The sequence below is a fragment of the Lepisosteus oculatus genome, chromosome 4 (genome assembly GCF_040954835.1).
Source record: "Lepisosteus oculatus isolate fLepOcu1 chromosome 4, fLepOcu1.hap2, whole genome shotgun sequence".
In the NCBI taxonomy this organism is placed as follows: domain Eukaryota; kingdom Metazoa; phylum Chordata; class Actinopteri; order Semionotiformes; family Lepisosteidae; genus Lepisosteus; species Lepisosteus oculatus.
Window position 1 is genome coordinate 63,334,472 of NC_090699.1, and position 22,036 is coordinate 63,356,507.

Sequence of the window (22,036 nt, forward strand, 5' to 3'; positions counted from 1 at the left end):
GACAAATTTGAACAATGCATGAAGCCTCATTTAATAGTCTTTTTTATATACCACCGTACGATGGAAAGAATTCTAAAACTTGTTGATGGAAATCAGGCCTGTTGTTGCTCGTTTATTGCTTACGAATTCCACAGCACCAGGTTCACAGCAAGTGTTAGGTGAACAATGAGCTGTAAAAGCCACATCAATTTGGGACTAAGAGTGCCTGCACAGTGATGTGCAGGGTATCCTGGGCACAGCTGAAGTGTTCGAGCTGATCTCTGTGCAGGGTGGTACAATGTACCAAACACCAAAACACTGTATCTGCATTCTACATTCCAGAGAATACTCCATTCTTTTGAATCCTAAGAGTTATCTTTGCATAAAACCAAATAAATAAACAAATTGGATGGGACATAAGCTGATATGTACATGACGATCATCCAACAATACTATACATTAATATGTGTAGTGCTTTATTAAGACTTCAAGATACTTAAGAAAGGTTACAAAACCAGAGGAGACCATTTGGCCCATCACACCTTTGCTAGTTAGTAGATGATTGACACCAGGATCTCAACCAGCTGTTTTTGGAAAGAAGCCAGGATATACAGTAGGTTTCAACTTGGTAGCTTGTTCCAGACTTCAAAAAGCTACTTTGTAAAGTTACTCTAGAACTTATTAATAAGCCCTGGATTAAAAAAGTGTGAAGTATGAATAAAACATCCTTAACCAACATCCTTATTTTGAAAGGCTGGGACCTGCCACCCACGTTCTCAGCAAGTCTTACCTTAGATGTGTCTGGCTGCTCTGTTTTTGGCACTTCTGCTGTTTCGTGTTCCTCACTACTGCCCTCGTCCATGTCGCTGTCCTCCTCGTCCTGAGTGGAGTCTCTCTTGTGGTTGTCCACGGACGAAGCACAGCTCTCCTTCGCCCCACTCTCCATCTCGGCCTCTGTTTCATGCTCCGCGAGACTCTCGCTCATCTCCTCATCGATGGCCTCCTCGTTCGGAAACCCCTCTCCTTCCACGTTACAGGAGGGGCTGTCGATGCCGCTGTCCCTGTTGGGAATTTTGCCATTTCCGTTGTGCTCCAAGGCAGAGTCTCGATTGTCACACGCACGTGAGTCCTCAGTCCGGCCAGCGGAGGAACAGTCCCCGTCGGTTTTTAATTCGCACGTGCCTAAATCGCTGATCTGCAGCTCGCTGAAACTCGAGAGCTCAGCGACATCGGACTTTGTTTCCGAAACGTTAAGTGCAAGTTTATCTGCCGTGGAACAGTTACCAGACCCCTGTCGATCAGATTCTGTACCCAGCTGGTCCGTTGACTCCTGGGGAGTATCCATGTTAAAAGAGAGATGTAGTTGGGTTCTCCTATTAATTCCAAAAATAGGAATTCTGAAACGAAAATAGATCCTACTCAATAGCAAAGTATATACTGATCTTTAAAGAACAAAATAACCAAACAAAAGGTTGGGAAAATGTGGTAAATGAAAGTAGGCCATTTGACCCGTTTGTTAGAAGCAAGCAAAAAAAAAATGCTGTCAGTGGTTTTGATATTTAGGCTTACCTACTTGGGCAGGAAAAAAAGCAATATCTGTTTCAGTGTACTGAGTTTTTAAGTTTTAGACTATACAGTAATTATTTACACTAGCTGAACAGTCCCTTATATTGTCTGTTCCCAATGATGAGATTCTCACGCCTCTACAGGTGTGCATAATTTCACTAAAGCACCTTCTCCATTTTTATTATTGAAAAGTATTGTCCATTTTTAACATTACCTTCTGTGTTTGTAGATAACAATGAGAGGGAAAGCGTGTGTGTTTACCACACAATTTCATTTAACTTCCACGAGCACAAACAAAAAACCAACACAAAGCATTTTTCTCCTGTAGAAAATCTGCTCTATAAATTCTCTCTCAGAATTTTAAATGTTCTCAAAAGTCTATTTAAGAGAAAACAACTTTAGTTTTGATATTAATATCTATTTTTGTCTCCAGCTTAACTGACCCCTTTATATTTTCAGAAACACTTTAGTCAAATAAAGATGAAAGACTGTTCTGCATCAAAAAACGTCAAAGGCCCCTCTGGAAATCATTAGAGCAACTATTCAGAATTAACATTTGTAATTTGAAAGAGGAAACAAATGGTTAGCTCTAGATTAATGGCAACAATCTAAAATTAATCAAATACAAAAGAAAAGCACCTAATTCTCATCTAAACACAGAGGTAATTAAGAACATTCTTTAAATTAGCTTTTGTAAAAGAACCGTGTTTTTAAACAAAGCAAACGGCATTACCTGGAGTTTTCAAACTTCTCAATGAGTAAGCAAACACTCTTTACTGGTTTGTTTTCCTCCTTCCCTGCAGAGACAGGGCTCTTGCTTGGCTTCGGCAGAGGTTTGGAGGGCAGGGGTCTGGATGGAGGTGGTGGGATGAACTTGGGTCTTCTTTCCTGACCAAAACTCTGCAGGTGAACGGGCTTAGGAGGCACTAGAAAGACAAAATATTGCACAGCATCCTTTACCGCCGAAGTCAAGATGTCCCAATACGTCACTCGCCACCCAGGGACGAAGATTCCATCTTTCCAGATCCTCAGAACAGCACTATTCCAACAGAGATGTATTAAATACAGAGAATTTCAAACAAAATACAGAAAAATGTGCAGCTGTAGAAAATTATGACCTGCGAACACCAAATGCAGACTGCTTCTTCCTTGTTCCTAAACAGGATGCTGCAATGTGTGCTGTAAGTCAATGTGGTTTGCGCGCACACACAGACACAGATACACACACGCAAGAGACGCATCGCAAGAAGTCATGGCATTGCATTATTTGTCTCTGCGGCCAAAAAGTCTTAACCCCGAAACGCGCCGTGGTACGAGAAGCTGAGAAAAGAGGGACAAGGAAATTCCTTGCACCTGTGAAACAGTTCGGAAGAGAAAATATTTTAAAAAAAGATCGTTTTCAGGAACTAGCTCACATAAATGACAATAAAGCTTTCACTGTGGTTCTTTCTGCCATTTCCTTCCTCTTTGGCTGTTCTACTGAAAAAAAAAAAATTATATATAGTAGAGTTATAATTTACTCAGGTTCATGCTATGGGTTTTAGAAACTCGTCCAGCTAATTGGTCAATGATTCTTTTCCTCTATCTAAAATCTTATGTATATATTTATATTCTATGCGATTATTTGGAAATATACACTGTGCCACCCCCCAAAAAAAATTAAAAACATCTACGTAAGCAGTACCCATGACAACGTATTTACAATTTTGCGGAAGTCCACACAGGGAAGAGAACTTTGTTTAGATGATGTGAAAATACTGAGTGTTTACCAACCCACACATTCAGAAAAGTTGACAGGTGGTTAGGGGATCTTAAAATAATTTTCACACAATTCCAGCATTAACCAACACTATGCACTATGTAGCCCTATTCAAAAACAATGTCCGGATCAGTCAAAGCATGAATGAAATAAAATAAAATATGCTTTTGTTTAATGTTACATTTGTTTTTTTAAGAACATATGCTTGAAAAGCAGGTTTTAAGCACGCAGAGACGCTGTAGTTTTTGCTTAACAGGAAGCAAACTGAGTTCTTAATGACTTCCACAGTCACCCTGGAGGATGGCTTCATACATTGTCGTTTCCATGGTGATGTGAGGATCATGTTGGAGCAGACAGGGAGACTCTAATTATATTCTGCTTTGCACACACAGACTTCTTCCCCCTCAGTAGGACATGCACTACTAGTTTTCCTTTATTCATTCTGGCAATATGCGTGGCAAAAAGCCAGACACATGACAAACATCATTTACACAAGACTGGTGTTAGATGACGTTTCCAATAAGAATTGAACGGTTGACTAAAATAGTTTGCCACCCTTCTACCGGCAATAAAGAAGCTGACTTTCCATTCGAGACCCAAAATGGTTCAGAACTCACAACACCCCATTTATGAAGGAGTCCGCAAAGGCAATAGTTGTGTAGGCACACCAGGAATGTGGGCAACGGAACAGGATTTTCCAAGTAGGTTTGAGTTTAGTGGGACACAAGAGGGGGGAAGTGTTTGAAAACGAGCCGTACCTTGGGGTTTTTGTGCAGGCGGGTTCTTGGCTGCAGCAGTGCTGGAGATGAGGTCCTTCCCTGATTTCTGCACACATGGCCTGGCAGGGGGCGGATACAAGGCCCCTTTAACCTCCAACAGTGAACGTGAGTCAGCAGAGCCACATTTAATCTGCAGTGCTGCAGGAGAGCAACCTGGAAATACAAACAGTCTATTACTAGTTCATTCTAGGCACAGTTTCTGTATGCATGAAAAAGACAATGATTTTGAAAGTTATATTATACTTATTTGAAGAACGTCAAAGGTATGGTTACCATCCATATAACATATTCACCTCATTTGAATTGCTTATGTAGGGAGGCTATTCAGAAGAGCACTCTCTTTTTTGCAATGTCTTTTGACAGTTCTGCAATTATTCATGAGAATTTAAGAGAGCTGATGTTAATATTTTCTCTAGCCAAGTCATACTGAAACTCTGAAAAAAATTAATAATAAAAAGCTTTCTTCTATCATCATATTGTATTAGATCTCAAAGTATATTTCTGAGAATTGTAATTGATTTTTACTAGGTCTGCAATGCTGTTTTTAGTATTTTTGCATGCTTATGCATTGTAGGAATCAGATTTTGGCAAAAACTCTCCTCACAACGTAGCAGTTTTTGTGATATTCTTGCTAACTTGGAAAGCATCAAACACATACTGTATTGCAGCTGACACACACAAGACTGACTGTGCAGCACAAAGTCCTGACACTGAAGTGAAGAGCAAAACTTAAGTAAATTAGTAGAAAACAAAAAGCCATTGATACAAACTATTTTAAAACATTTTTCACCATTGCAGAGTTAAAAGAATAATTACATTACAATAATGAGCTATATGGATATATCTGAATATTAACATTAAGAGACATTAAATAATTAAGAAAATGTAGTTAATGCCTGCTTGTGGAGTGGAAAAAAAAACTTTTACACACCATAAACCCCAGAGATTTTGGCATAATGTCAAGCACAATATTATCAGCATCAGTAGTTTCTTAAAAGACTGAGCGAGTAATCTTTACAAATACACTAGTTTCTAAAAATGCTGCAGTCGTTTTCCAGATAAGAGCAAGGAAACATGAATGCGATCGATAGTGTAGCCAACACTGAAGGAGTTGCCTGCAGTAATGATTTTTTAAAAGCTTCCCTGAGCTCTATGCATTTAAAGCTTTTTCTAGACACAATTGTACTGTCAGATAGGACAAATTATGTGATTCAGTTTTACTTTGGCACTAAACAGAAGTTTGATATCTACAGTAAGATGTGAAAGAGAAGACAGTAAGTAATTTTAAACATTTTATTGGAAAATTCAGACTGTATCATATTCTAACACATTATAACACACTTAGGTCATTAAAATGAACTGGTTAACCTGCTTGTAAACGAATGGCCTCTTAAATAATCACATAAAGGAAAAGTGCAGAACACTGAAGGAGTAATGCATTTGAACCGTATGTGATGTAAACATGGCTGTGTTACAAGAAAATAGGTCAGACAAATGCTCTGAGGTTTGGATAAATCAAGTAGTAAGTATGTCACATTTTTAAAGGATCTTTTGTAGCTCTTTTTGTATTTTTCATTTGTGGTGCATGCGCCACTGTGTTCTGTTTTACAGCAACAATTTCCATCTGGCACACCCCTTGTGTGAGACATATTTACTGCAGTTATGTGATCCGTAAATGCAGAAAAGGTTGAATTAATAAACCATTTAAGAACCCTATCCAGGGTGTATTTTTGGGGAAAACTCAGAATCAGATCAAATTGTACGGGAATCATGATAAGTACAAGGTTATTTAATATATCTATAGATTCCTATCTATCGGCACTTTAAAATCCAAGGTTATCATTTCTGCATTAAGAAATATTAAGAAATATTTCAGAATAAGCTGCCATGGAGAAACGCAGGGAACACACAGCTGTATGCAAATACAGATCACAAACACTGAATAGGGAAATAAGTGGAGTAAAGTTTTCACGAGAGCCTTATACCTTAACCCAGCTCTGTGCAAATGTATATTGTTTCACCAACGGTTATTCAAATGTTCAAGTCCATTATAAATATTTTCTGCTAATCAGTAGCACTGCAGGATAATACTTCCTTTTTGAGAATCAACACCACTGCAGGAAAACAGTATTAAAACGAAAAGCAAATCATTTAATTAAAGACATGAGAAAGAAGTTTTAGTATACCAAATAAGAATACAAAATCACTCAATGCAGTCTGTATTCAATCATTTCAAGGACTTCTACAGCTAAATTGAAAGTGAAATCTAGCCTTCAAAAAAATGTAGTAAACAGGGATTGTATTCGTTAACACTTACAGTACACAACTTAACTGCAAGGTTTTTCAATTGATGCCTGCTCAGCCCAATAAAACCATATAATCTAAAACTAAAAGTCTCCATTGTTATTTATAAAGGATTTGTCTAAGCTTTACAGAAAAAGAAAACATTCATGCAGGTTCTTTAGGCAAAATTAATGAGCTCCACTGATAAATACCCACTTGCCAAGTTTGCTTAAATATCTCACAGACAGTTATTATTTTTTTCTTTCAATGAAATAGATTGGCAATCCCATACTTGTTAATAAATAATAAGTAATGCTTATCATTTCAGCTGCATTGGAAAAACCATAAACCTGCATACAACTGTATTCCTTATATTTTTAGCACATAGATTCTGGCATATCTGCTGCAATGTTTTTTGAGAATCATGCATGGCATAAACATGCACAGGTTAACAACAGAATGTTCATGAGAAATGAAAATTAATGAAAAGTAGAAAGAACAACGTTTCACAAATCTTCTTTTTCTCTGCTTCTCAGTGTGGAATTAACCTCTACTTGTTCCTTTCCAACCTGCACACTTACAGTACATTGCTCCTCCTTTGAGCCTACAGTATGTTGTCAAACAATTAATTCAGTTCTTATTAGGGAATACTGAAGTTTAAAAATAAACATACGTTTGATCAAATACAATATTAGTTTTGCATAACACCTGAATAAATGTTCTTTTCCAAGATTAGATCTTGATATACAGAAAAGTAATAACCCAACTGAATATTTAAAGAACACGCAATACATAATCATTGAATGTTTCTGCTTGCACCATTACAACTTCACTTCTATGTTTTGGTTTCAAACATCTCTTTTTCTCACGGTACTCAAGCTCCATACACACAGTTCTCAATAAATGTGGTAGTTAAGATATTGTTATTTTCCAGTAGGGAGACGGAGTATTCTGACAACCAAAAGGCGAATCCACCCTATTTTGATAGCGCGTGATTACACAAATCAACTTCAAGAAGCACAGAAGAATGTCACTTACACCTTGCAGCACGTTGCCCAGTTTGTATTAAAGTGTTTAGAGTGTGAAGAGATCCATCCCTCCTGCCTTGTGATGTCCCAAAATGACACGTCAAAGCTCCATTCTACCATCTACAACACCCTGCTGGGACTATGGCCCTTTCCTTTTCCTTATTCGCCACCTGCATTGCACACACTTCCATAACCACAGTTGCCAAGGAAGCAAAATAATCACCTCCATACTTGCCAAACCTGCTCTGCAAACCCGGTCCTGAACTTCTGGAGTCAACAGACATCACTGTAATGGGAACTGTGAATACCTTTGTGCAGTAAAAGGCTATCAAAAATCCCATTCAGCACTTGACTGTGTTTCCAATAGGCTCCCTATTATCAGAACATTAATTAATACAGTGATCTGTGAGACAAGCAGAGGGACACAGAGGAATGTGTATAAAGTATGTACAGTACAACATTAGAGTAACCCTGATGTGAAACTTCTTGTCAGTTCTTCCAAAAACAAAAAATGAAACAAATTTTAGGTTTAGAAAGACAAAAGGGTGTAACAGACCTCTTTCTTTGTAAAATGGATTTATCATACAATAAAATATACAGTATGAATCAAGGCAAAAGAAAGGGAAATGATGGAGAGTACAACTTGATACAAACTGTTAGAAACCATGGAAAAGCAAAGCCAGTTCATTTTACGAGCACGCTACATCGTTGACAAATGTGGCAAGCAAATGTACCGTGCGTAAGTTCAACATTAAGCAAACTGTACATCTACAGTAGGCTTCACAACGCTGATACCACTTTGAGTGAAATGCTGTGACTGATTCGAACGTACACAGGCATGGGCTGGTCGATCTATTCATACAGGTCCTGCAGGCGTTTCCAAAATGAGTCAGCACCGGTGTAACAAGGTAAACACCCTGCCGTTCTTTCCAAATTATCAAGCGCCCTCGTCCCTGTCAATTCTGTATTGGTTTTGGTATCAACCCCATTAACTCAGGCACACTCCTCAGACCTGCCAAACCCAAAAGGTCAACAAAACACTCAGCAGCAGTAGCAGGGCTACGCTGCCAAAAAACAAAAAGTCAACAAAATGACATTTTTCTTGCAAGCTAAACCTCAGGCTTCTGCTTTACAAAATGATCAGGATTCTCCTGAGATGTCCTCTGTCTGACTCAAAAAGAACTTATTTAGAGTGTGCAGCAGAAACATGGAAAGAATATGGAAAGTATGCCACATTTACTACACTCTGTCAAAATAAGCAAATTATACACTTGACAAAAGCACACTCTTGAGGAAGCACAATTCAAAAGGCTTGTCACTTGCACTATACAGGCTGGAGAGGCAGTGCCTTCATTTGTTCATTCAGACCAGGAATCATCTGCTATCACGTTATCATCCATAATAATTAGTGCTGCTCCGGAAGTGCTGCACTGAATGGGGTTATACAGAGTACAGGATCATGTTTCTCTTCCAAAGAGACTATTAAGACAACAAAGCCTTTAAATACTCTTCTATTCTATTACTTTGCCTCTTTCAAAATAGACTTCCAAATTGTTTAATGCATTTCTACGAGACCACTTCTGCGACAGGATGGCTCATACATTTCCCACTGAAGGCATTATTCCCAATAAATGCCCCCTTAAGTGGAGTCAGTGATTTAGTTTTAGTAAGGTGCACTTGGAAGAAGTACACGCGGACACTCTTCATTCTTTGACAGCATAAATTTCTCTACACTTATTAGCAGCTCCGTAGTGTTTCAGTAATCTCCGGGTGATAGATTATTCTGAAAATGTACAACTTGTTTTATCCCTCCTGACAAGATATTGGTCTACTGAAATGCAGTGAAATATTGTCTGCAATCCTTAAAATCTAAATTTAAAAAATCACTGCTCATAGTCTGCTCATACTGTAGACATCTGAGGACAGAATTCAGAATGGGCACTCAGGTGTGTTAGTTATTGTGTTTTAAGGTAGAAAATAGCTTACATCTATTTACATCTACATGTTACCAAAAACTAAACAGCTTAGTCCCAATATTCTAATTTTCCATAGTTTCAGTCAATAGAAAAACAAGTGTTTATGCCTTTCAAAGGAGCTAAATTCCTGCAACTGTTAATGTCTCTGCAGTCATGATTACATAGGGCAGTAAGATTACCTTCTTGATATTAAACATATGGTGATGTTAGACACAAGGCAATTAAAGCAAGCAATGCTCTTTTGCTTCAGACACAGTGAATAATTCAGAAAGAACATTTTGACCCTAAAGCAGAACTGGTGCTTGAACAGACTCCGACTCCAACAGCAAGCCCACACAGGGTCAACCTCATTTACTACACTTACTGGAGGGGGCAGAGACGGATCGGGTGCTCTGCAAGTGACACCCATAAGGCTAGGTTCCTGCCATCCGAGAACAAATCTTGCCTTAAAAAAGCAAGATCCTGTACATAATTGAACCCTTCCAGCACACCAAAGTCAGAACATATAATACATTGGTAGAGTTACAGATATTTGATTTTTCATCAGATTTGGGGGTGAATGTCATTAAAAAGTCACATTAATGAAAGTCACTAATTTAATTTCTATACCAAAAATACACTGGCTGTACCTTCTGTAATCCATTTCATTTGAAACGTGAAGCAGAACATTTCTGTCTCTCTGTGAAAACATTATAAAGGGGTTAAGGTTCCCATACTTCGGATAACTTTTTGTATGTTCCCGACTATAACATTTTTATTAAGTCTGGAAAACCCAGCTAGTCAATGTCTTTTTGCTTCACAAAGATTATGTTAATTGATTTCTCTAGCCAGTGATTAAATACTCTACCCTTCTTCTTACTACATTACACATATCTGAGATTTCAGCGAAAATAAACCACAAGTGCAATGATCTTCTTGACCTTACGGTACTCAATAAACCTTCACCAGTTTCAGGCTCTGACAAGACGATATAAAGGTCAAGATAGAAAAATATAGATCAAGGTGAAAATATACTGAAGAGACCCTTTACCAAGCCGAGACTCAGACCTGCTATCTGCTACTGGAATGAATACTGCTTGACAGACATTTGTACTCCTCAGCAGTGCCAGAAGGCCTGTTTTTTAATAAAGCAGCATTCTAATTGCACCATATTTTCTGACCTTGATATGTCTCTATTATATATACACCAAAGACTAAATATTCAGCATTGTTCATTAGAAAACATCCACTAATTCTCAGCGGGGTGGGACGTTGAGCAATTGCTCATTAAATCAGCGTTCCAGTGCTGTCACAATAGTTTATGTTGCCTGTCCTCATTTAAGTAAGCATTCATACTTAGTGCAACATACAGAACTTACAGTACCTTCCTTTCTTGTATCTGACAGTCCACAACCGCTCATTTGGAATATATCTAAAATTCTAAAAGTGTATCTCTCCTCCTGTAAGGCAATACCCTCGAAAAGGATCATTTTTTATTTTAATCAAGGGTGAAGCTGCAAGGCATCATTAGAGAAATGGGAAAGGCTTGTCATCTAGAAGTACTTCTGTCTTCTATGTCCAATAATGAAGATGTTTCTTGGCAACCAAGGTCGTTATGTCTCCCAAAGGCATTCTACAGCCCCAGACACCAACAAGGTGAAAGCCCACTGTTTAAAAAGCCTGTAAGGGCCTTTCCAGCTTCAGCACAGTGAGACCCCCAACCCAGAGCAGAAGCTCTGTCATCTTCAGATCATTTGAATGTTTCAGAGCACTGATGAAGAGAAAACTGTAATTCCACATGCTTGTTTTTTCATTAGTCTTGACTGGGTTTAACCACAACATTACAAAAGCAGTTTCTTTTCTGCACGTCATGTTTCTGACTCTGACTCCAAGAAAGGTTTTCTCCGTTCACAGCTATCCACCTTCTGTCACATAGCGATAATCAGAGTATGTCAAGGAAGGAAGACGAACAAGTCAAAACAACAAATAACAGGCCATTCATCAGCAAACGCCTTTGAAGTGTTTATCAATAAGTAAAATGAAAATCTGTCAAAGACAATAACACGGCAGATTAGGTTAAATACATTTCAGCAGGGATTGAACACATTTTAGAATTTTTAATTATGCAGAACAGTTTAATTGAATTTGTTCCCTCCATCTTGTAAGACAAATTAAATTAAGTCAATATTAGACTCGCACTTTTCAGTGTGGCTTTTACTAGCCTGTGTCCTTAATTGGTTTGTTCTACAAACAATAATTGTGAGAATGCTTTTTTTTGCTTTCTTGCCATTGATTGTGATTTTCTATAGAAGGCATTTCATTACAATGTCAAGTCAATCTCAAAAAGTTTGCATGTCACCTTCATTTAAAAGTGAACAACTGCTTGTGCCTCAGAACTGGACTCAATATCACTTATCCTACCACAGTGCCATTTTGGCATAAATTCACATGCAATATATTTGTGAGAAACAATAGAACACACTAAATACAAACCCACATTGTGAACTCTATGATGACTCAGAACCTTTAAAACTGTATTATTCAGGGGATAGATTATGACAGGCGGTGTGCTAAACAGCCGGCGTTATCAGATTGCTGGTGGATTATGGTATAAACTAACAAAAATAAGAAGCAGTGGATAATGACATGATCAATGACTGCAGAGTCTTCTTCAGGTGTGTGGAAGACGAAGACTGTGGAGCTTGAACTCCAAATTTCAGGATCAATAACAGGCCATAAACTATAAATACACTTACACTGCTATAGCTATCTGAAACTAAAGTGCAAGTCCCACGCTGTAGCTTATATCTATTGCAATTATATATACAGTACATGTTGCATGACATACAGTAACAAACATGAATGTTAGTAATGTAAGAAGAAGGATATAAAGAACACTGTGAAATACATCATGTGTCATCTGATTTGTCAGTGGGAACTAATTTAGATTTATATTGAATATCTAAAGGTTTCTGTGATGATCTCTCAGACTCTGCTATGTTCTAGTTTTTAAATATTTACATAAGGTGTATGTAAAACCTATACTAACTGATTACTTTAGGATTGAGGATGCCTAAACATATTCCATCAATGCATGGTATTGAAACAAATTGTCCTAAAAATTATATTTTAAACCTAAATATATGCACATACAGTAGGCTTCGGGATTAAATTAATAAAATTGAACATAATCCATATGCCACCTAAATACAGATACCACAGTAATGCAATACTTTATTGCATTCATAATAAAATAAATCTGATTTGTACTTATTTCTGATTATTCATAAACACCAGTTTAATTGATTTAATTTGCTATATGTTCATATTAAAAGTGGTTAAAAAAACTGCTGCCTGAGAAATGCAGATCAGAGACTGCGGCTCAAAGCTTTCTGCCAGGACAAGTCTTTTAAGTGTCTTTGAGGTAAAGCCCTTTGCCGTCAACCTTTCATGTAGAAATCACCACATTTAATATTCTTTTTCTGAATTAGGTCAGCGTACACATCAATTAAATGCCTCCATTTGGATGTCAAGTGGGAATCTTTTATTTGCTCAACAAGATTATTGGCTTGACGGATAGGGCAGCCATATCTTTTGAAGTGTAATTTGAAGCAAGATTAAAGAAGCAAGACTAAATGACACCAGGACAGCATTACTGTAGTAAAAAAATCACACACGCTGCAAAGTAACATTACATGAAATGTGGGATGAATAAAGTTAATAACAGTTTGTCTGGTTCTGCCACACTTAAGCAAAAACAGCCCTGCCAGTCAGACATATTTATTCAGTTAGGATTTACTTCATACTCAGCCTGAAGGAAACAGCTAAGACTTTATTATAGATACTATACTGACTGAGAGCCTGTCATTTTCTCTTACGCAAACATGCAAGTGATAAAAATGCAACCCATACATAAATGTCTTCGGTTTTCCTATCTAAAATTGCCAGCAGTAAAACACATTCTTTATCACAACCACATGAAGATGTAAAAATAACAAAGTGATTTGTTTACTGTACATTTTATCATATTTTTCCCAGACCTAAACCTTGTACGGACTGGTACCATTCCAGGAAATCTTTGATGCTTCTTAAAGGCCGCAGAGTAAAGTAGCTGTAAGACTCCTGAGTTCTACTTCGTATTCCAAAGTCATAGGAACTGCCTGACGCCGAACAGCTCGACACTATTATTAGTCACTTCCTAGAGAAATAAATCCAGCTGGTTAAGACTTAATTGCACCCTTTTCACCTCTTCACAGCTTCTGCAATGACACTGCCTACACAACCAAAAAAAATGGTCTTATTTAAATGAGCTGGACTAGCCAAGACACTAGGAGACAATGTTTTAATACATTTTTTTTTCTCAGATAATCCACTATAGAAGTAAGGAACAATACATCTGTGTACTCAGGCAAAACATGACCCTGTTCCATTTTAAAGATATACTGTACATTCAGTTAAATTGAACTGCCAACGAACAGAGAAATAACCTTCCCAAAAAAAGAAAGGGAAATGGGTAATCACCTCAACATGCAATTCTGCATACAAAGACAGATCGCTTAAAAGATAATTGTAATTTAGCAAATGTTAAATGACTTGGAAAAACTTGCAACAATTCTTTTCAGTGCCGGAACCTAGTGTAGCTTGCAAAGAATACCAACATGCAATTTGTGCACGTCACTCATTTGTCTTACATTCTAATTACTTCAAGTTCTTTCAAATCTTTAAAATATGCACTGTGGCAGATAAAAAATAATACTGTGGTTCTGTTCTTAGCTAATTAAAATCTTGGGAGGGAGTGGAGATGTAAAAAACCCAACATTTGCTCTGAGAGAACAATTTGAGATTGACACTTTTAAGATGTTTAAGCAGAGCAATGATTTCCTATGATTGGATAAGCTCGATGGAATACAAAGAAACCTCACGCTGTTTGGATTTCAATAGCTGAAGGGCTTTTCATGAAATATTTCTGCTTTGTCACAGATTCAGTTCAAATTCAGCCTTTGCTGAATGCTAAACTTAATTGATACTGTAAGTCGAAAAACATACTGTATATAGTATATAATATCACACACACAAGCCCGCAGCTATCCCATATAAACTGGATTTTTTAAGAATTAAAGTAACAACAGTAAGAAATCGCTTGTACAGTACAAATAACATGAAGGGAAAATACTGTCAGGATGCTTCAGTTATAAGTCTTTTTTTAGTTTCATTATTTTCAGTTTATTTCTCTTTTTTTAGCTAAACTGAACATCAGATGATGAACACTAACACTAATGTCACCGTTTCCATTTAACACTTTGTTCATCTGCAAACTTGAGCAATGGGAATTCAAAAACGGACTGCAAGAACTGATCGTTTTTATTGAGTCTTACAAACGACATTGATCAGAAATAAATCAATTCACAATGTAAGGAAACAGGATATTGGGGATGGGGGCCACTTACTATGCACACATTAACAGAAAAAAAATCAAATAAAAAGAAAATAATTGTGTTGGAATGTGTGGATCAAGGGAAGTTTTTGAATGAAACCTTCTGCAGTACAATATAATAACACTATTGTATGGTCTTCTCTGTTGGTAATGTCTGCATTTCTTGTATTTTTTTTATAGGGCTGTGACAGGAGGATAATAAAGCTTGAATTAATAACTTAGAGCTTACAAAATGTCCTGGATCACTACCAAAGTGGAATACACAGGAAAATTGCCATCTTGTATTACATATACTGTAGATATGAGTGTAACATTGGAAGGTGTTCCTTATTTGTGTTATTTTAATTTCTCATTTTTCAAGACATTTCTTGTGCAAGGCATATAAGAGACCAAGGCATCTAGCCAGCAGGGAAGCTACAGTAAATGCCAAGGAACTGGGATTCCACATTTCTCAGTGAAATACTGCCAACAATTATGCCAACCAATACAATAAGGGATGAAGGATCACTTGGGTCATGTGTGACAAGTCAGAGGTCCAGAAATGGAAAAGGACCAATGCACAAAGTCTTACAATGTAAAAAAAAAAGATTCCTAAAAAACTGTCCACGAGAGGGGTGATAACCGTAAAGAATATTTCTTGAAAGATTCAGAGGAGAATCCATCGTGACCCCGAGGACTTGCCACTGCATTAATTTATTAGTCTCAGTTATTTAATCTAAAGAGAAGGATTGATCCAGGTCACATTCTGACTGCTGGATAAAGCAGGGAATCTCAGCCTTCTGGAATGACGAGCTAACTACTGAAGCGTCAGAGGAAGATTCCCGAGTACGAGCCTTGAAAACAAATCCGATTTAGAAAAACACATGTCACCGATGCACAAATATTTTCCAGGTCGAAAGCTTTAAATCAAAAATCAAAAGACAGAATTATAAGTAATTACAAATTCAGAAGAAAAGCTGTTTTGCCTGGCAAAAATGTGAAGTCTTACATACTGTAGTCTCAACCAAAAATAAAAAAGGTAGATATGAAGTGGGGAAATTTTGAGAGTGTTGACAGGAAACCATAGATAGACTTCAACCAGAGGGTTTTGCAAATTGGCGATGCCTCTTTATATCCACTTGTGATTTTCCCAGGTGGACGAACGCACTGTTAAATCACATACTGCCAGTCTTACCACAAGCATAAGCATGACAATAATCCCCTCTCGCAAATGTACCTTGCACATGGCAGGGCGGTACATATCTAAGCCTTGAGGATTGCTTTCATCCAAACTAACAGAAAAAATTCTCAAACTATAAAAATGAGTCGTTTGACTCAATGAGCAAATACAGTTCTACAGTACCTATGGCAGTGCCAAGGCTGAACAAAAAGGACTCATCTTCAAGAAAAGTGTTGCACCTGCCCAAGGAGGAGACCTCTAGCAACAGCTTATGGCAGGACACTGCTTAGGGTGCTGCACATCCATGTTACCCTGAGCAGCTACTTTTTTAGAGTTCAGTGAAAGTTCAGTTCCCTGTTGGAAGCTTGTGGCTGCTCCGACTGAGCAACCTGCTCAGAAATGTTCTTACTCAGAATGAATTCTTCCGTCCAGCAGGTCGAAAAGGGAAATTCACCCACCCATAAACAAGTTTGGTGCCGGAAGCAGAAGCGAAACCCGGGTCACTCTTTACAGACAGCGAGCTGTGTTGGGCTGAAGAAATTTATACAAGGAGCGAAATGAGTAGAACTGTAATTTGAACTGACGCGCAGATGACAAATTTAATGATAAATACTGGAATTACTTTTTGATTAGAATTTCAAGGTGAAATGTGAGCTTGTTTGAATATAGACAGATACTTTATTGATCCCGTGAGGGAAATTGCAGCAGCTTAACACAGACACCACAGCACAGTGTAGTGAAATAATACAACAATACAATACGTGCAATACCGTCAGTACAGTCAGTAAGAAGTGCACAAAAAAAAACTGCTCACAGTACAGAATATACCAAAAACATAACTTTACACAAAAAGTTGTACTGCACATTATAAATATAAAAATATATACATCTAATGTTTGGTTCAGAGCTGGAAAGAGGTACACAAGGCTCCTGCTCCACGCTTTTAAATATGATCTCTGCTCTTTCCAGGGCACAACTGATACCTTTCAATTCTCAGTCAAGGTTTGGTGGAGAGGCTTGGATCAAAGAGGAACACAAAGATTTCTTATAATTTAATACCTAAACCGTAGCACTGCCTACATTCAAGGTTCGGTCAATAGGGCTGTTTTTCTGTCTTTCATGTTTTTTAAAATACGGTACTATCACTAATGATTTTTATAACTTTGTTCCGAATCATACTGTAGGTTTATTTTTTTTCATTAATCTGAATGTATCACTTCGAAATGTACTGTTTTTCCGGGCTTTTAGTCATCGCTGTCCTCAGAAGCCGGTGCTATCAGAGAGGTGTGCTCACCAGCAGTGAATTATCGCAGTCCCCTGGCAACAGAGACTACTGGGGAAGAGTCAGGATGTGTAGGGAGGGTTTCAGTGCTCCAACAACAACTTTATCAGTCCTCGGAGATTTCACTTTCCACAGCAGTCAAAACCAGGGAGGAGACAGCACCACTGCAGTCCTCCCAGTTTGTTGTTAATAAATCACACAACGAACTAGCCAAAAAAAGAATCAATTACGACAAAACTAACATGACACACTGACACACCTGGCTGGGCCCTGACACCGAGATAAAAATATCAAACCATTTTCAAAAACAGCAGGAGAACAAAGCTATCTTTTTAATGTAATAACTAATAATACTAAGAATGAGTTACACCATATTAGTTATTATTGCATTCGTTTTTATATTTTCAAACCTGTAACAACCTGCAAGCTCTATTATCGTAGCATTTTATATATTTTTTTCATTAAGAAAAATTCCAAAACGCTTTGAATTATTCAAACCATATTCTAAATAATAGATTAGACATCAATCAACATCTTAGTAGCTTTAGCAGCAGCAGCTGTTGGGAATGTATTACTGTCTCATGATCCAATAGTAAACACTTGTAATAGTCATCTTTAATTCAATCTTTAATCCTTAAAAAATAATTTATCACTTTAAAATAGTCAATTATTGTAGAGTCATGGTCTCTGAATTCTAGTTAAGAGCTAGAAATGTTTCAGGAGTGGATATAACCTTCTGTTAATTTAGTAGAGGCAACCTCAATAAATAAACAGTTAAATTTTGCTGTGGAAGCTTCTTTTTTATCATTAGTGGAGTTATTGATGCACACACTAATTTAAGTGACAGAAATAAAAGTCACTGTGCATTAGGTTTTTATTTAATGTCATAAGATTACAAAATGTCGGCGGTGATTAATTTTTAAAGTGACAGTCATGATGGTGTTTTTTTTTATTTTCCCCATCGTGTACAGACAGAAGTCAGCAAAATTAGATTTGTTCCTTAATAGGAAAAATGTAGTAGGACTATTTAATTCTTGGGCTCAGCTCAGAGCATGTGTTGCTTATAAATATACACGATTCCAGCAATGTTCTGCATGTCAAATTTGACCACTTTAGAGAGAAAAACACATACTTGTTCTTTAAAGTTTCACACTTTAAATGCAAGCCTGTGAAAAGAGGACAGCTTAGTAATTACAATAAAATCACATCCTGGTGACAGTTCAGATCCAGACATGATACAAGGAGACGTGGGTAATCTGAATCTAATTCCCCTCTTACAGATGGAAACAGAGATGATAGCTAAGTGAATTTCTGCTCCCCCCAAGCTTTGATAATTGGACAATTTTGCCAACACTGGAAACAAAAGGCCACATTCTCGTTAATGTCCAATTGACACAGCAAACAAATTATCCACTACACAACGCTGGTTTATTCTTTTGAAAAAACAAATGTTTTCTTTTAACATATTATAATAAAACAAGGGAAACAGAATAATACCTGAAACAGAATAAACGACCACAAAAATTGAGATATTATGCACAACCTATTAAAGGGGAAATGAAACACTATTTTTATGTTTTGGGTTTAAAAAGAATCGGCATTGAGTAGGGCATTTCAAACCATAGTGAAAGTAAAATGTACACAGTAAAGTGTGAAACCGCCAATTTACATTAAAAAATAGACAAAATTACCATGTGTGTGCCGCACCATATTCGCCAATTCAGAACAAAGCAACCAAACTTCTGGTAATGTGAAGAGGCCTTATTAGACTGTAAACGAGCAGGCTTGTTAATACATCTATTTTAACCCAATACAGATATTGCTCTCGACTTCGGGATTATTTTGCCAACAAATACTACTTGTTAACTCTGCATGCAGATCACGCTGGAATATTTCTGCTGTGAATTGTCTGCTGCACAACCTTCACTTATTCGTTCCTACATTGCATAATATGAGTGATTACAGTGACTAGTGAGCAGGAAGGGCCTCTTCACATCGCAATTCTCGGGAACTCTCATTCTCACCTGTGGTGAGAACACAGGTCTGCAACAACATAGCGACTAGACACTACTTTCACAAAGTTCACCATGTTGTGCTTAACTTGGAATTTGTAAAACTTTGCAATAGTGTCAATTAATTTATTTCATTACCGAGATTTAAAAAACTGGTCTGAGAAACTGGGACTGCAGTTCCCCTTTAAGATGGATATTTCCAATATAAACTTTTTGATTTCACTGTTGCAATATATAGTGGAAACCTGACTTTCCTTAGGTAGTTAGCAGTGTAAAGAAACAATTAAAAATGCTTGTGATTAGATTCTGAACCTATTATAAAGTAACTGAGTAATATTCTTATCAGTTCAGACTCCCTTAGCTAAAATACCAAAAATATGACTATGCAACATCTTCACTTTAGGTTTCTGTTCATTATTCACTTCAATTCAAGATACTGGTAGTTTACAAACCTCCCAGATTGCCCTTAACTAATGACTTCAGCTTCTCAGATTTATCCAGTGCTGCAGTACAACCTCCTTAAATTTACCAAAACTTACATAAACTATTCTTTTACATCTCCCCCTCCAGTCCACATCTCTCATTTCAAAGGCTTGTTTTCTCCTTTTATCACCTCATACCTGTGATGTCACCTTGGGTTGGTCTATACACTCAGGTGCTGCTGCTCGCCTCCAGCTCAATAATTCATTGCCTGAAAGGATGTCAAACACTGACAAACTAGCACTGCTGCTCTCCTCACTCTGCATGAGAAGCAGAGAAGAAATAGTCACCGTAAAGGGTCTGAAATATTGAACAGCCCTCCGCTTCCTCTAAGCTGCACTGCAGAGTGGCTTGCCTCTGTAAAACCCCTCTATGTAATTTGCAAAGTAGACTTAATTATACATAAAGCACTAGTATTTTTGCTTTAAAGATACATTTACAATTTCACAGGAACATCTATTAACCTCATAATGATGTTTTTCCTACAGAACCTTAATCATTTACTAGAGATGAATTCCTGCATAATGCTTTTTGATCTCGGCTTTTTCTTGGCTCTTTGTATCTTGTGGAATACATACATAAGTTATGTGCAAAGGCAAGTCCGTCCTTGATACTTTCACGAAAACATTTTAAATGTCTTTGCCTATTTGAATATTTTGCCAAAGCTGTGCCTATGGGCATTACACACAAAAGGACTTACTAAGGCATAAAAAAAACACACTGTATGGACCTAGTGAAATAATTTCACACCTCACATGTATCAGAGATGGCTGCATGAAAGAAAAAGATAGCACCCCTGGGGCAACTATGTAAAACATCCTGACTCGTACATCTAAAGCTTCAGGAAATTAGCAGTGAAATCCCACTGGAACATGTCTTTAGTCTTTTACATACAGTATAGTGCCACTGTGTGTGGTGTTAAACTCCCTTTTAAACAAACATCTGGGGCCTCTTGCGCGGCTCCAGCCGAGAAGCTGCTCAGCTGACTGGCACCTGTGCTCTGTGGTCAGGTGTTTAAGCCCGGGTCACGTCACTATCCGACTGTGACTGGGGTTCTTACAGCGGCACCGCACAGCTGGCCGACTTAGGCAGAGGGTGAGGCGGGACTGGCGAACCGTGCAGCCTCCTGGGCTCCGGCAGGAAGGCCGCCTCTCCAGTTGGAGCTGAACCTCCGGTACGGGACTGTCCCGCCCGTGACGTGCTCAAAGACGAGCCCTTCGAAGGTGGGCGGGCTGGAGGGGGTCTCCCTGCACTTCCTGTTCTCTCCCCTGTGCCGTGGCAGGGTGTGTAACTGTGAGCCAAGACACCAGGGAACACACAGCACGCTATTCCAAACTGGGTGTAAGAAACATTACTGGCAATTCTAAATGTATCACTCTTACAAATGCAACCAAATATACAGATACTACCAAATGACTGTCGCGGTGTTGTCACTGCTTACTGAACCAATTGAACAGAAATATGTAAGTGCTAACACATTATATGCAATCCGACTTTGGCAGTGAATCCGGTTTTAAAAACCAAATCATTAGTGATATTTTTATATCTCTAGGAGTTGACTACTTATTCTATTAACTCTTTGTTTCGAATACTCCTCCATGAGCAAGCTTTGGAATTTGCCCTTGATGCTTTCTGACTGAGAAAGCTCCTGGCGTCTTGGTGATTGCGTGTAAATTATGGTTAAATTATTATCAGTGGGGTTTTAACAACATACAGTAACAAGAACAAAGAACATCTTCTAATGCACAGATTCCAAAGCAGTGAAATCAAACTACAAACTTTGAAAATAGTAACCTACTTATTCCACACAAAGTTCACTGAGGGCAGTATAATACTTATTAGCATGACAATGCTGCCCCCAAAAACTGTTTTGGAGCTGGAAGAAACATGAATGCCATCTTTATAATCATCATGGTCATACTGCTCCATAAAACAATTAGCACTCCCTGGTTTTCAATAAAGAACAAAATGAGCAGACAGCTAAGGCTGTTATAAAGCTATAGATGCTAGCACTGCTATTCTTGATGGAGCTGTTACATTATACAGGCGATTCTGTTCAAGGTCATACTCGATGCAGAAAATATTTTTGTCAATCTTTCTGTTCTAATACGGAAATCCTGTGTGTTCACATGATCACAGGACTGCAGGTGAGCTGGTCATCCTAGGGTTTTTATCGAATTGAATACTGCGAATCTGGCTCTAATCTAAAGTATATCCTAGTCTAAGTAAGATCAATTAAAGCATTTTATGAATATTACACAGCAATACTGCTACAGATTATGCCTTATGCTGTATGTCTTAGACTTCTATAAATAACAAA

The 22,036-nt window shown here is 37.8% G+C and overlaps 1 protein-coding gene across 2 annotated transcripts in view; it reads right to left on the bottom strand.

The window, feature by feature from the left end:
• fgd (faciogenital dysplasia) overlaps positions 1 to 22,036 on the bottom strand; it is a 63,110-nt gene that overhangs the window by 22,105 nt on the left and 18,969 nt on the right. For both annotated transcript variants that reach the window (XM_015348295.2, XM_015348296.2), the window contains 3 exons: positions 4,063 to 4,236; positions 2,279 to 2,471; positions 770 to 1,376 (listed from right to left, as the gene is read on the bottom strand). In XM_015348295.2, the coding sequence (XP_015203781.2) occupies positions 770 to 1,376; positions 2,279 to 2,471; positions 4,063 to 4,236 (974 nt within the window). The remainder of the gene's footprint in view (positions 1 to 769; positions 1,377 to 2,278; positions 2,472 to 4,062; positions 4,237 to 22,036) is intronic.